Source organism: Barbus barbus (genome assembly GCF_936440315.1).
Source record: "Barbus barbus genome assembly, chromosome: 41".
Classification (NCBI taxonomy): Eukaryota; Metazoa; Chordata; class Actinopteri; order Cypriniformes; family Cyprinidae; genus Barbus; species Barbus barbus.
Genome location: NC_136719.1, coordinates 352,195 through 368,652, shown reverse-complemented (window position 1 = coordinate 368,652; position 16,458 = coordinate 352,195). Strand labels below are relative to the sequence as shown.

The following is a 16,458-nucleotide window of genomic DNA, read 5'->3' as shown; positions in this document are numbered from 1 at the left end:
AAGCTAACACCATGTTTCCTAATGATATCTCCCAAGGGTAACATGGAAAGCGTGAGTGAAAAGTAGGGGGCCAAGTACTGAGCCATGAGGTACTCCATACTGCACCTGTGATTGGTATGATAGCCAGTGTTCATTTTGGCAGGCATTTTTTATTTAGTCTTAGTCTTTATCTTGAGACGAAAATGCTTAATAGTCTTAGTCACATTTTAGTCATTTGAGTCTTTCATAGTTTTAGTCTAGTTTTAATCGACGAAAAGTCATTGCATTTTTTAGTCATTACTTTTAGTCAAACTGCAGTTGCCAACATTTATTTTGGTAGCTATTTTATATGTAGTATTCAAACAAAAATAGTCATCAATACTTCTCTTTAGACCAAAACAATTAAGCTTAGTTATGAGAAATTTGAATCAAGGATTGAATTTGGAAAAACTGGAATACATTTTCATTTTTTGGTAGAGATATAAATTAAACTCATTTTCAGATACAGTAGGTTTACTTAACAAGTATACATTTATTTAACATCTTTTGTTGGTTAACATTAATGACAGATGATTAGGAATGCTGTCCATTTAAGACAGAAGGTATGCATGTAATAGCCTACTGACATACATTCAGTTTTCACCCACCTGTTTAAGCTCACTTAAACCATAACGGACTGTATTTCCGTGAGATGCTCTACATGAGAGACATGTGGACTGCTGTGTTTGTATTTGAGCACTGAGAACTGATCGCGCGCTGTATGAGAACTGAAGAAGTGGAGCGTGCGCAAGAGAGAGCACTTCTATCAGTGCGTTTCCGCCTATCGCACCTTCACTAACTTTAAATTAATCGACAATGAAAAACGGGACGTCTGGTCACCTACTCCCTAACCCTTCAGGTGCTGAGACCATTGTTTCAGATCGCTAGTTTGCGTTTTGGTAGCCTATCCGTCCACTGCGGCTGCCATGCAAACGCACCTTATCCAATGACATTTTGAAAGACAAGACAGTTAATTTAGCCTATAGGATGTATTTTGAATGTCAGGTAGTCCTCAAATAACATTTTAGTCCCGTCTCGTCTTGTTAATGAAGACGCGCATAAATTTCGTCATAGTTTTTATCATCAGATATTAGTTTTAGCTCGTCAACGTCTCGTCTTAGTTACAGAAAAAAGGTTCGTTGACGAATATTTTTCGTTGTCTCTTCGTCAACGAAATTAACACTGATGATACCTCTTCATTTACTGCCACAAATTGATGGCGGTCAGATAAGTATGATTTGAACCATGCCAGTGCACTTCCTCTAATGCCAACATAATTTTCTAGTCTATTTAAAAGAATGTTGTGGTCGATAGTGTCAAACGTGGCGCTAAGATCCAGTAGCACTAGGCAAGGCAAGGCAAGTTTATTTATATAGCACATTTCATACACAGTGGTAATTCAAAGGGCTTTACATAAAAGAAAGTGAAATAGACATTAAAAATCAATAAAAACATGGAAATAAAAATAATAAAAACAAGGAATTTTTAAATTATATAGAAATTTATTTAAAATGAATTTAAAGAAAATGATTATACATAAAATTCATTGCAGTCAGTTCGGACAAATAGCACAGTGCTCATTCAAATGCACAGTTAAACAGATGAGTTTTGAGTCTTGATTTAAATGTGGCTAATGTTTTAGCAGATCTGATCTCTTCTGGAAGCTGGTTCCAGAAGAGAGATACGACCACGATCAGATGATAAAAGCAGGTCGTTTGTAACTCTAATGAGAGCAGTCTCAGTACTATGATATGGTCCTATGTAAAATTATATGGTCCTCAGTACTATGGTATGATACAACCTGACTGGAAATCCTCACATATAATTTTTCTCTAAGAAGGAACAAAGTTGTGATGATACTACCTTTTCTAGTATCTTTGACAGAAAAGGGAGATCAGTCTGTAATTTATTAATTCTTTGGGGTCAAGTTGTGTTTTTTTAATGAGAGATATATATTTGGGACATATCCTAATGACAATGATGAGTTAATAATATTCAGAAGAGGATCTATTACTTCTGGAAGCACCTCTTTTAGAAGCTTAGACGGAACAGGGTCTAAAATACAGGATGTTGGTTTAGAGGATTTAACAAGTTTATACAATTCTTCATTTCCAATAGAAGAGAATGAGTGGAATTGTTCCTCAGGAGATCTCTCTAATAGTTTCGATCTTGGAATTAAAGTAGTTCATAAAGTCATTACTACTGTGCTGCTGGGTAATGTCAGCCCCTGCTGATGTTATATTTTTTGTTAATTTATCCACTGTATTAAATACTTGGGGTGGTGTTTGTTTTCTTCTAAAAGAGACGTAAAGTAAGCAGATCTAGCATTTTTTAATGCTTTTCTGTAGGATAGGGTACTTTCCTGCCAAGCAATACGAAATACCTCTAATTTAGTTTTCCTTCAGCTGCGCTCCATTTTCCGGGCTGCTCTCTTTAGGGCCCGAGTTTGCTCATTATACCACAGTGTTGGACTCTTTTCCTTAATCTTCCTTAAGTGTAAAGGAGCAACCGTATCTAAAGTGCTAGAAAAGTGAGAGTCAATAGTTTCTGTTACATCATCAAGTTGTTCTGAGCTATTGGATATGCTGAGGAATTGAAGTCAGGAAGATTATTTATAAAGTAGTCTTTTGTGGTCGAAGTGATAGTTCTACCATATTTGTAACAAGGAGTTGGCTTTACAGCTTTAGCTATATGGAATATACAAGAAACTAGATAATGATCTGAGATCTCATCGCTCTGCTGCAATATTTCAACGCCACTGACATCAATTCCATATGACAGTATTAAATCTAGAGTATGATTTCGACAATGAGTAGGTCCTGAAACGTGTTGTTTAACACCAATGGAGTTTAGAATGTCTATGAATGCTGATCCCAACGAATCTCTTTCATTATCCACATGGATATTAAAATCACCAGCAATTAGGACTTTATCTGCAGCCAGCACTATCTCAGATAGAAAATCAGCAAATTCTTTAATAAAGTCTGTAGGGTGTCCTGTATACAGTAGCCAGTACAAACATTGCAGGGGATTTATCATTAACACTTGCTTCTTTGGATAACGTTATATGAAGCACCATTACTTCGGACAAATTATACTTGAAACCCGACCTCTGAGAAATACTGAAAATATTGCTATAAATTGTGGCAACACGCTCCCCTTTACCTTTTGGACGCGGTTCATGTTTGTAACTGTAATCTTGGGGGGTAGACTTGTTTAAAGTAATGTAGTTATCTGGTTTTAGACAGGTTTCTGTCAAACAGAGCACATCTAGTTTATGGTCAGTGATCATATCATTTACAAAAAGTGCTTTTGTAGAAAGGGATCTAATATTCAATAAGCCAAGCTTTATCATTTGTTTATCTGTATTATATATATTTTCTATTTGTTGAACATCAATTAAATTGTTACTCTTACTTTGGTTTGGATGTTTTCTGTATTTTCTAGTTCAGGGAACAGACACAGTCTCTATAGTGTGATATCTAGGTGAAGGAGTCTCTATGTGCTGAGAATTAACAGACTTCTGTGACGTGAGGCGGCTAGCAGACGGTCGGTTTAGCCAGTCTGTCTGCTGCCTGACCTGGGCCCCAGTTAGTGAAGTACGAACTCTAAGACTATGTGCCATATTTCTAGAGAGAAGAGCGGCACCACCCCAGGAGGGATGAAGACCATCTCTTTTCAACAGGTCAGGTCTGCCCCAAAAACTTGTCCAATTGTCTATGAAACCTATGCTATTCTGCGGGCGCCACTTAGACATCTAGCCATTGAGTGACGACAGTCTGCTATGTATCTCATCATCCCGGTAAGCAGGGAGGGGACCAGAGCATATTACTGTGTCTGACGTCGTGTTTGCAAGTTCACACACCTCTTTAACATTATATTTAGTGATCCCCGACTGGCGAAATCGAACATCATTAGCGCCGACATGGATAACAATCTTACTGAATTTACGTTTAGCATTAGCCAGCACTTTTAAATGTGCCAAGATGTCAGGCACTCTGGCTCCCTGTAAACATTGGTCTATGGTGGCTGGTGTCTCTATTTTCACGTTCCGTACAATAGAATCGCCAATAACTAGAGCACTTTCATCAGGTTTCTCAGTGGGTGCCTCACAGAGTGGGGAGAACCTGTTTGATATTTTGATAGGAACGGAAGAGTGGTATTTCCTGCTGCACGGGCTCTACCAGAACCGAACAATGTACAGGAATCCCTGAGCTAGTCGCATCCAAAGCAGTATCTACAGCCCTCACATTCTTACTGTCCCCAACTAAAGTTTGGATGCGTGTCTCTAATTCTAAAATCTTCTCTGTCAGCCTAACTATTTCCCTGCATTTATCACATGTGAATCCCTCATCGCCAACAGAGAGAGAGAAACTGTACATGTGGCAAACAGTGCAAACAACAATAGCAGGAGAAGAAGCCATTACTCACCGTGATTGAAGAATGATTCGCTTACCACTGTTGTTTGATGAACTCACGAAAAGTGGAGCGAGAAAAAAGAAAACAATAATAGGCGTGAATAGAAACGCGAATGGAACCGCGAGTGACAAGCTAACCCTCTAACGAATGCTAACGCACTGCGGTTTTAAAAAGGGAACAATCAAATTAGTTTGATAGATAATGCCAGAAATGAAGTGAAGTGACATTCAGCCAAGTATGGTGACCCATACTCTGAATTCGTGCTCTGCATTTAACCCATCCAACGTGCACACACACAGCAGTGAACACACACACACACACAGCAGTGAACACACACACACCGTGAACATACACCCGGAGCAGTGGGCAGCCATTTATGCTGCGGCACCCGGGGAGCAGTTGGGGGTTCGGTGCCTTGCTCAAGGGCATCTCAGTCGTGGTATTGAGGGTGGAGAGAGCACTGGACATTCACTCCCCCCACCTACAATCCCTGCCGGCCCGAGACTCAAACCCGCAACCTTTGGATTACGAGTCCAACTCCCTAACCATTAGGCCACAACTTCCCTAACCATTAGGCCACGACTCTTAGTAGAGGAGTCCGGGTGATGAATTGGCCTGCCTGCAGTCCAGATCTTTTACCTATAGAGAACATTTGGCGCATCATTAAATGAAAAATACGTCAAAGACAACCACGAACTCTTCAGCAGCTGGAAACCTATATTAGGCAAGAATGGGACCAAATTCCATCACCAAAACTCCAGAAACTCATAACCTCGATGCCCAGATGTCTTCAAACTGTTTTGAAAAAAAGAGGAACTGCTACACCATGGTAAACATGCCCCTGTCCCAACTATTTTGAGACCTGTAGCAGGCATCACATTTGAAATTAGCTGATTTTGTGCATAAAATTTTAAATTTTCTCAGTTTAAAAATTTGTTATGCTATCTATGTTCTATTGTGAATAGAATGTTGGCTCATGTGATTTGAAAGTCTTTTAGTTTTCACTTTATTCCAATTTAAAAAACGTCCTAACATTTCCGGAATTCGGGTTGTAATTTACAGTTTTTCTCGATAGCTAACACACTTGAACTGTTTCATGATTTCACACACGTTCTAATTTGCTCAGTGTTTTCTGCAAAACTCTACAAAAGAACGGCATCATTTTGCACAGGTTTAACCATGTTCTCATTTAGAAAACACAATATAACTACCTCAAGAATCACAAAATGAACATAAATAGCGCACATTTATTCATGTGTGAACCTTAAGTAGCAAAACTGATGACACAGCAGTCAGAATCTTAGGATGATATGAACAGGAGCACAGGTGATTATGTGTTTTGGAAAATGAATCCTGGTAATGGGATACAAAGAGGAATAGGAGGAGAAAAGAAAAATGAAGGGGATGAGGTCAAGGGTCTTTTGTTGCTGATGAAATATAAAGCATTATAGTTGAACATGTTCTTGTGCAGTAATGATCATAAGGAAAACTGCCTGCCGGCTCATCTACAGGGTTTTACACTACTTACACATTACACTTGCAGTACATATAGCAGTATTTCAGATGAGAGGACTTTCATTGTTCTTTGTACTGTAAATACTGTACCACACACCCTCAAACTCTATTTGAGGGTGTGTGGTAACTGTTGAATTGATTTGAGTGATTTGTGCAGAACTGAGAGTTGACTGTCTATGGGAGAAAACATCTTTTGCTATAGTATAACAAATAAGGATATTACCAATACTGTTATGCAACTTGACAGAGGATGCAAAATTTATTTATTTATTTGTTTATTGCTGTACAATAACTGACAGTATATTCCAATGTGTGCTTACTGTATATTCTGTTGCTTAGTTTTTGTACTTTTTCTCTTCTAGCGCTATTCATCTACTGTAAGATATCTTTACAGTAGTGTAATGAAAGTAAACTTTTTTTTGTTGTTGTTAACAACTGTTTATTGAATTTTATTCTGTGGAAAAATAGTACAAAACAAAAAGTAGCTGTACAAATTTAGAACCCACCCCAACCCATCTCACCCCCTGGTAGACTTAAAAATAAATAAAATAAAATAAAATAAATAAATAATAATAATAAAATATATTAATTAATATTAATAGATAAACAAATACAAATAAAATTATTTTTACAAAGATTTTAGAAAAGAAGACACAACATTAAAAGCTGAATGCCATGAATTAACAGTTTTCATGTTAGATCCATGTATACGAGAAGTACTGTAGAGAGTTCCATCGAGATAATGCCCAAAAATAACACAGTCCAGGTTCGTCTGTCCTTTGTGTGAGGAGGATTCCAACGGTTGACCAGCAATTGTTTTGCTGCTGTGAGAGCAGCTAACGTCTCGGTTACATACGTAACCCTCGTTCCCTGATGGAGGGAACGGAGACGTTATGTCGTGATGACATTAGGGGATTTACTTGGAAAGCCCCAATCATCTCTGACTTAAGAGAAAACGCCAATGAATATTGGCTAGTGGATTTTGCATACCTGAGCCACTCCCCGTGCATACGGGTATAAAAGGGCGACAGGTGCATCCACTCATCAGGTTTTCCACTGAGGAGCCGAGAACGTGTCCCTGGCAACCAGCGATGGTTCAAGATTGTGGCATGAGGACATAACGTACGTAACCGAGACGTTCCCTATCTGTCGGTCACTACGAGTTATGTCGTGACGACATTAGGGGTCTATGGAAAGCGGAAGGGATTTCGACCTTCTATGAAAGACCGCTTCAAGTCTTTCCTATTTGTTGTTACAGCTTGGCAGTAACGACGGTGAAGCGAGCCTTCCGGAGAAGGGCGCTATGGAGGCCACATCCTGCCCGAAGGGAGGTAACATGTGGAGACACTGGTACGGACTGGCCCAGGCCTGGGGCAGTGCTACATACGCCTGGACCCTGGGGCAGATCCTACCTAGGAGTAGGGAGGAGGGCTGCCAGCAGGGTCTGACAGAGCTCTGTCAAAGGGAAGACACGGGTTTACGGTGAGGGAAACCGTACCGTGGATGAGTACACGTGTGGGATCACCCGAAGGGAATCAGGCCACACGGGCACCTAGCCGAGTACAGGGGCTGACCGGAGACCCGGGCAAGCTAGCACCGGTACTGGGCCTGGCGTCAGACTGCTCCGCCCGGTCTGACTGCCGGGAGTGCTGGAGGACTCCCCCAGGGTTCGCCGTCCGGGGAACTAAACTGGAGGAGAGAAACAGGTGCTCATATCCCCGGGTAAGGGGGAATGGCGCAGCAAGCGTGACACCGGCCAACTCTTCCCGCCACTTACCTGTTACCCAACACACGGGAAGAGACTGGCTCAACGCGGAGACTGTAAAATCTTGCGAAGGTGTTCGGTGTCGCCCAGCCCGCAGCTCTACAGATGTCTGCCAAAGAGGCGCCGTGCGCCAACGCATAGAAGCAGGCAACACTCCGTGTGCAGTGAGCCCTCACCCCAAGGGGGCACGGCTCGCCTTGGGATTGGTACGCCACAAACCAAGGTCCGACCAGGGGCTGAAAGAGCGGCGACACGATTGCGTGATGGTCACACGACGTGTCCCGCGGCGCCATGCCCATCTCGGGACCCGTGAGTGTAACCAGTGCTGAAGTGGTCTCATATGAAGCAACCCGAGCGGCGTGACTGCGGCTACGGATGCCATATGCCCCAGGAGCCGCTGAAACTGTTTCAGCGGAACCACTGTCCTGCCTCTGAAGGAACTCAGGCAGTTCAGCACTGATTGGGCGCGCTCGTCCGTGAGACGTGCCGTCATACTCACGGAGTCTAACGCCACACCGAGAAAAGAGATTCTCTGCACAGGGGAGAGCTTGCTCTTTTCCCAGTTGACTCGAAGCCCCAACTGGCTGAGGTGCCGGAGCACCAGGTCCCTGTGACCACACAACTGTTCTCGTGACCGGGCCAGGATGACCCAATCGTCGAGATAGTTGAGGATCCTGACGTCCACTTCCCGTAACGGGGCAAGGGCGCCCTCCGCCACCTTCGTGAAGGCACGGGAGGACAGGGAGAGCCCGAAGGGGAGGACCCTGTACTGCCATGCCCGCCCCTCAAACGCGAACCGTAGGAACGGCCTGTGTCGAGGGAGAATCGAGACATGAAAGTAAGCGTCCTTCAGGTCGATCGCTGCAAACCAATCCGCGGACTGCACGCATTTGACGATGCGCTTCTGCGTCAACATCTTGAACGGGAGCTTGTGTAGGGCCCGATTCAAGACTCGCAGATCCAGGATTGGCCGAAGGGCACCGCCTATCTTGGGCACGATTAAGTAGGGGCTGTAAAACCCCTGCCTCATCTCGGCTGGAGGGACCGGCTCAATTGCGCCCTTTGCCAGAAGGGCAGCAATCTCCTCGCGCAAGACAGGTGCATCTCGGACTGCCACCGAAGTCTCGAAGATGCCACTGAACCTGGGAAGCCGCCTGGCGAACTGAATCGCATAGCCGAGTCGAACTGTGCGAATGAGCCAGCGAGATGGGCTGGGTAGCGCAAGCCACGCCCCCAGATACCGTGCAAGTGGCACCAAAGGCACAATCGACGTGCCCGCAGTGGTGCAGCGAGGGGGAGTAAGGCTGGATGGAACAGAAGGCGGTGCGTTCTGAATCATCCCCACAAAACTCCCTAAGTCCCCGGGGGGACAGGCTAGAGGTGCGTGGGGAGGCACCGCGTCCCCAGACCACACTCTCTTGGCCACTGGCAAGATGGGTCGCGGGCGAGAGTGAGGAGGCAGCGCGTCGCACACTGTCAGCCCGCAGACCTGAGAACCCAGAGGGAAGGGAAATTGCTCTTTTATATGAAAAATGTGGGTACAGAATGAAGCGGAACAGAATGAAATGATTCTCCTCCAGCCCTCCTTCGGGGGAAGGAGCGGCGCTGCGCCATCTCCTGAGATAGAGCAGCTTTCCACATCTTCGGGTTGCCCGTGTCAGGGCCGTTTTATCGCCTCCTTGGACGATATCGGGCCAGCTGGAACACGGGGGGCGCCCCGTTCCTGCAAGAGGCTCGATGCACCAGCACAAGGCGGAGCAGCTCAGGGGAACACAGGAGGGCGCCCACGGCGGCCAGCAGACTGGGGCTGCCCTGCGGCGGAGCGATGCATCACGCCGGGGCAAGATATGCTGGACGCCTCAGTCTGCTGCAGTACTGCCGAGAACTGCTGGCACAGCTCCCGACAGTGTCGCCAAACAGTCTGGCCTGGGAGACGAGAGCATCGAGAAAGTGCACTTTGTTGATTTCGTCCCTCTCACCAGGCTGAACCCTGCGGCACTCTTGGACCACAAGAGTGTGGACATCGCCTTCCCGAGGGACTGCGCCGTGACTTCCGTTGCCCATAGGGCAAGTCACTGAGCGCAGCTCCTGCGTCAACCTCGGGTTGGTACTACCCTCGTGCATTTAATGCCTTGGCTTGTGTACTCGCAGGATAGCCGTGGCATGCAGGGCAGAGGCTGCCTGGCCCGCAGCACTGTAAGCCTTGGTGGCAAGCGCGGCCGTGAACTTACAGGCTTTGGCCGGGAGACACGGACGATTCCTCCAAGTGGCGGCGTTTCGCGGGCACCAGTGCACTGCGACCGCTCTCTCCACCTGGGGAAAGTCAGTGTCACCCTTAGCCGCCCCGCCATCGAGGGTAGCGAGGACGGAGGAGGCAGACGCGCCGCTTCTGGCCGTAAAAAGGGCCGTCCACGACTCCATCAGCTCCTCGTGCACTTCCGGGAAGAAAGGAGCCAAGGCAGGGCGTGGTCGCGAGCCACAGCCCATGCCGAGGAGCCAATCACCTCACCGTGAGGGCTCGGGACTGGGAGGTGTGCACGCCTCCAGCCCGATCTCGCGGCGGCCCGGGAAAGCACGGCCGTCAACTCTGGGTCCGATTCGTGAACCCCGAGGGGGCATCTGCGCCGAACCTTCATCCTCAGAGGACGATTGCCCATCCCCCGATGCCGCGATCGACATCTAATCCTCTATTGGCGCGCCGAATGAAAATGCTGGGCACGCCGTAAGACGGCACAGCAGATTAATCGGGGAGCCGCACAGAACAGCTGCTGCAGGAGGAGTGAAAGGTCCGTGGGGACTGGCCCGGCAGAAGGCTCTCACTGTAATCCTCAGATCGCCCAGAGCACTAGCCGATGGTTCTCTGCTCGGCAGAGAAGCCAGCGCGGGTAGTGACAGAGGGAGCCCCTCCCATCCCCGTGAGGAGAGAGAGGCGCGATCGCAGCGCTGCTATGGTTACACGCTCAGTGAACGCGTAAACCATCCACGAACGCAGCTTCAGCGTGCTGAAGCCTCAGACACTGAAGACAACGATCGTGGATGTTGACGGAGGACAGGAAACGACCGCATCCAAGAGGACACGGCCGGAACAGCGTCTTTAAAAAGACGTGAACCGACCATGATTTGCTCTTTTAGGAAATCTGCTCTTTTAGTTGAAGTGCCCAGGGGAATCGCTGCAGACAGGACACCGCTGTTCGCACCGTGACGCCAACCAGAACAGCTTCCAGACAGATGATGAATGGTTTTGTGGAGATCAGCACGTTCATCCACTCGGCTGCGAAGCAAAAATCTGATCAGTGGATGCACCTGTCGCCCTTTTATGCACGGGGAGTGGCTCAGGTATGCAAAATCCACTAGCCAATATTCACTGGCGTTTTCTCTTAAATCAGAGATGATTGGGGCTTCCAAGTAAATCCCCTAATGTCGTCACGACATAACTCGTAGTGACCGACAGATAGGGAACAGTAAAGATCTTTGTTGGACGGACAAGGTGAAGTCCCAAAAGTCATTCATGAAAAACTGGCACAGAGTCAAACATATCTCAGTACTCAACAAATATGATAGGTCCTGTGAGAGCTGAGTCCAAAAAGGTGAGAGAGAGGGGCACTCCCAAAAAAAAGCAAAAACATGCCTAAAACTCCTTGGGAACAGAGATTACACTTAGGAGAAGACGACAGATTCATATAAAAACGTTTCATTGGAGTCAAGTAAACCCTATGCAGCAATTTCCAATGAATCATTTGGTGATTAGGGTTTTAAGAAGACAATTTAAACATACCCCATACCTAATCGGAATAATAAAACATGCACATCCTCTTTAAGATCCTTAGCCAAAACAGTTGTAATAGATAAAGGTTTGTATGAATGCTCAAGAAGAAAGAGATAGATGACTGAAGCAGAGGAGGGAGATTCCTCAGAAGGAAGGATTAGTTTGTGTAAAGGGTGAACAGGCAGTTGTGAGTTCCAAGGCACCCCATAAGCCCGTAGGGCCGATCTAATGCGCAAATACATAAAAAAGGAGGTGCCTGGCAGATTATATTGAGTTTTAAGATTCTGGAAGGATTTTAAACCACAATCATCATAGATATAGTGTTCAATTTATTATGAGTCCATTGCGGACAATGAAATGGAGTACTGCTTGACAAAAGGTTATTATTGTGGAAAATAGGCGAATGCCTATGCCATTTTGTAGCTAGTTGTGAACGTCTTTCAACATCCCAGAATGTGGAGAGGAGGTGGGTTACAATGGGACCAAACCGAGATTTACACTGCCTAAGCGGAACTCCCGAAAAAACAAGATGCATCAATTTATACGGATAAACAATAGATTTCTCAATTGCTCTCCAAGACACAGAACCGTCAAACCAAACTGCTAAAGGGCGGAGGGATAAGGCTTGAGCAGTCTAAAATTAGGGAAAGAAAGACCTCCATGTAATCTACATCGTTGTAAGGTAGTCAGTTTAATACGAGGACGTTTCCCATCCCATATATACCGTGAAACACATGCATCTAGTTTGTTTCAGTAGGCAACCAGTGGAGAGAGAGGAATCATGGAAGAAAAGAAATTGATACGTGGAAGAACATTCATTTTAATCACCAATATACGGGCCTGAAAAGAAGTAGGAAGATGAGACCAATTTTCCAAATCTGAGGATACTTTGGCTAGAATACCATTATAGTTTTTTGAGACGATTTCCTGCAGGGAAGGAAAAACATCTATCCCCAAGTACTTAAAGTTTTGAACCTATGGAATAGATATAGAAAGGGACATGGAATCAGTTTTAGAATTGAGAGGAAGTAAACATGACTTACTCCAATTAATTTTAAACCCTGAGAAAGATCCAAAATGGTCAAATAAATTGAGCACATGAGGAATAGAATGTGACGGCTTCTCCAAAAACAATAAGATATAATTAGCAAATAAAGAAATATGATGATGAGTAGTCCATATATTTATGGGAGAAATAGTTTATCGGACCGCTTGATCTAAGGGTTCCAAGGATAGGGTAAATAACAGAGGAGAAAGCGGGCAACCCTGACGAGTACCTCGATGTATAAAGAATGGGTTAGAGTGAACAGCACCTGTGAGAACAGCGCCTGCTGGATTGGCATACAGAACTTCATAAAACGTATTATTACATCTGCGTTTATCCTCCTCTTTCAAATCGGATTCTTGAACTAACACTATATAAATCTTTCTTCTTCGCAAAAAATCCAGAAAATCTGTATGTTTGTGAGGGCCATTTAGCCCATTAATATTGCAACTCAGAATATTAAGGTCAGTCATAGGTATCAAACAGAATTACTGCATAATAAGACAAAATACAAGTTTGAGAATAAAACCAGTTGAGTTCCTGAGAGATGGTGGTGCCCAGGAATCTGAATGACTCCACTGCAGTCACAGTGCTGTTCATGATGGTGAGTGGGGGGAGAGCAGGGGGGTTTCTCCTGAAGTCCATGATCATCTCCACACTTTTGAGCGTATTAAGCTCCAGGTTGTTAAGACTGCACCAGACAGACAACTCCTTAACCTCCTGTCTGTAAGCAGAGTCGTCACCGTCCTGGATGAGGCCGATCAGTGTGGTGTCGTCTGCAAACTTCAGGAGACTGAAAGAGGGGTCTTTAGAGGTGCAGTCGTTAGTGTAGAGGGAGAAGAGCAGTGGGGAGTATACACAGCCCTGAGGAGCTCCACTGCTGATAGTACGAGTGCCGGATGTGACTTTACCAAGCTTTATTAACTGCTGTCTGTCTGTCACGAAGCTGTTGATCCACTGGCAGACGGAGGTGGGGACGGAGAGCTGGGTTAGTTTATTCTGAAGGGTTTCCGTGATGATGGTGTTAAAAGCGGAGCTGAAGTCCACAAACAGGATCCTCACATAAGTCCCTGGTCTGTCGAGACGCTGCAGGATGAAGTGCAGTCCTATGTTGACTGCATCATCCACAGACCTGTTTGCTCTGTAGGCAAACTGCAGGGGGTCCAGTAAGGGACCAGTGATGTCCTTCAGATAAGCCAAAACCAGTCTTTCAAATGATTTCATGGCTACAGACATTAGAGCCACATGTCTGTAGTCATTAAGTCCAGTAATTTTGAGTTTCTTTGGGACGGGGGTTGATGGTGGAGCGTTTGAAGCATGAGGGGACTTCACACAGCTCCAGTGAGCTGTTGAAGATCTGTGTGAAGATGGGGGCCAGCTCATCCGCACAGGTTTTTAGGCAGGCTGGTGACACACCGTCTGGCCCTGGTGCTTTCCTTCTTTTGTTCTTCCTGAAGACCTGGCACACATCTTCTTCGCTGATTTGAATTGTAGGTGTGGGGGAGAGGAGGGTTGCTGGAGGTGTTAATGGTTGTGTGGAGAGGTGTTCAGGGCGGGTGTGGGGTGTTTTCTCAAAGCGACAATAAAACTCGTTCAAGTCGTCTGCCAGATGTTGATTCTCCACAGTGCTGGGAGATGGTGACTTGTAACTGGTGATATCTTTTATGCCTTTCCACACTGAAGCAGGATCACTGGAAGATAATTTTTTCCTTAGCTTGTCAGAATAATTCCTCTTTGCCACTCTGATCTCCTTTTCCAGTGTGTATTTGGCCTGTTTGTACATGACTTTATCCTCCTGTCTGTAAGCATCTTCTTTGGCCTGACGGAGCTGTCTGAGTTTTGCAGTGAACCATGGTTTGTCATTGTTGTAGATTAGATGAGTCCTGTTAGGAATGCACATATCCTCACAGAAACTGATATAAGATGTTACAGTCTCTGTGAGCTCGCCCAGATCGGTGGCAGCGGCTTCAAAAACAGTCCAATCAGTGAGAGAGAGAGTCCTGCTCTGTTTCATTAGGACGGAATAAGATGAACCAAACAGTGATCAGAGAGTCCTAAAGCTGCTCGTGGAACCGAGTGATATGAGTCCTTTATTGTTGTGTAACAGTGGTCCAGTATATTACTGTCTCTGGTGGGACATGTGATGTGCTGTCTGTATTTTGGCAGTTCGCGGGAGAGATTTGCTTTATTAAAGTCCCCGAGAATGATTAAAACAGAGTCTGGGTGTTGTTGTTCTGTGTCTGTGATCATATCAGCGAGTTTCTGTAAAGCTGTGCTCACGTGCGCTTGCGGTGGAATGTAGACACTCACGAGAATGAACAAGCAGAGCTCCCGCGGCGAACAGAACGGCTTGCAGTTAATGAAGAGCGTTTCTAGATCTGATCAGCACATCTGGCTTTCCCGTAGCTCAAACAGTAGAGCATGGTGCTAGCAACGCTAGCAATAGCAAGAGCTGATAACTGTAACTCGAATGCAAATGTAAGTCGCTTTGGATAAAAGCTTCTGCTAAATGCATAAATGTAAATGTAAATCTTCTTTAACACAGTTACATCTGTACACCACCTCTCATTGATGTAAAAGCACTCACGTACCACCGCCACGTGATTTCTCTGTTGATTCTGCGTCGCGATTTGCTCTGATCAGCGTGAAATTAGACAGATGAATCGCGCTGTCCGGTATGTCGCCATTTAGCCAGGTTTCCGTGAAACACAGGGCAGCAGAGTTCTTCAAATCCTTGTTTGTCTGGGAGAGCAGGAGTTTGTCCGTTTTGTTGGGTAGAGAGCGGAGATTCACCAGATGGATGCTAGGCAACGCCGTTCTAAATCCGCGCTGACGAAGCGTCACTAGCGTGCTGGCTCTCTTCCCCCGCCTGCTCCTCCTGTAGAGTTTGACCAGAGCTACAGCTCCGCCAACTACAATGTCCAGCAAAACGTCTGAAAAATCTAAATCCGGTAAAAGATTTTGTGGTGTGTTCTGCCGAATGTTCAGCAGGTCATCCCTGGTAAAACTGATCTTATTTGAAAAACAAAAAACAGTACAAACACAATAGGTGCCATCAGCGGCGCCATCTTGTCTTGTCTTTTCAAGATCAAGATCAAAATCAGCAAAAAGAGGCCAAACGTACAGAGCTCTACTCGAGTGTGACTAGGTTCATGAGCACATCACGTGACTCTCAAAAGTAAACTTTTCTTAAAGTTTATTGGTGAATTTTAATGTATCTGCACCACTCTATTTATGCTGAAGACTGTAACAGTCATTGAATAGCAAGACATTTCCTGTTTCCCAAAAGGAAGTTTTTGTAACAGTGTTTTGAATTGATCTCACTAGTGTTCTCTAGTCAGGAAATTAGTCTGTGTATTTGTCAGGTTTGTGTGTCATCTGAGGCCAAAGATTAGATTCTGACAAAAGAGAATATGTTTTTGACAAAAATGTTTGACTTTGACCCAGAAGTTTGAAGTTTGCACAAGTTGGTGTTTAGTTTTGAGATTGTGTTAACAATCAAGAAAAACTGTAATTACACATTTTACGGTTACGGTTTCTGTGCACAGGTAACTATACTGTATACATTATGCTTTTCAAATCAAAGCCACTGAGACGCAGTGCTTGTGGTGCTTGAGGAGAGACTCACGCTCTGTGATCAGACGCGCCAAGTCTGAGACGGCCGTTCCCAGCTCGTTGGCCACATAGCAGCGGTACGAGCCCTGATAGGATCGGAGCTCCTCCTTTTCATCTGCTGTCAGGGTCCCAGACTCAAACAGTTCCCTCCTAAACTCTTTTCCATCTTTGACCCAGCGGAAACTGTCAGTGTGAGGCGAGAAAACAAAGACAAATTTAAATCTAAAGACAGATAGATGGAGAGAGAAAAACACAAATACACACACATGTACAGTTCACTGCCCTGAACTACAGGCTCACGTAACAGATCTTTCC

At 45.2% G+C, this 16,458-nt stretch overlaps 1 protein-coding gene across 1 annotated transcript in view; it reads right to left on the bottom strand.

The window, feature by feature from the left end:
• Positions 1 to 16,458, bottom strand: part of LOC306860127 (neural cell adhesion molecule L1.1-like) — a 91,167-nt gene that overhangs the window by 44,723 nt on the left and 29,986 nt on the right. The window contains exon 4 of the mRNA XM_079401671.1: positions 16,157 to 16,326. Within this exon, the coding sequence (XP_079257797.1) occupies positions 16,157 to 16,326 (170 nt within the window). The remainder of the gene's footprint in view (positions 1 to 16,156; positions 16,327 to 16,458) is intronic.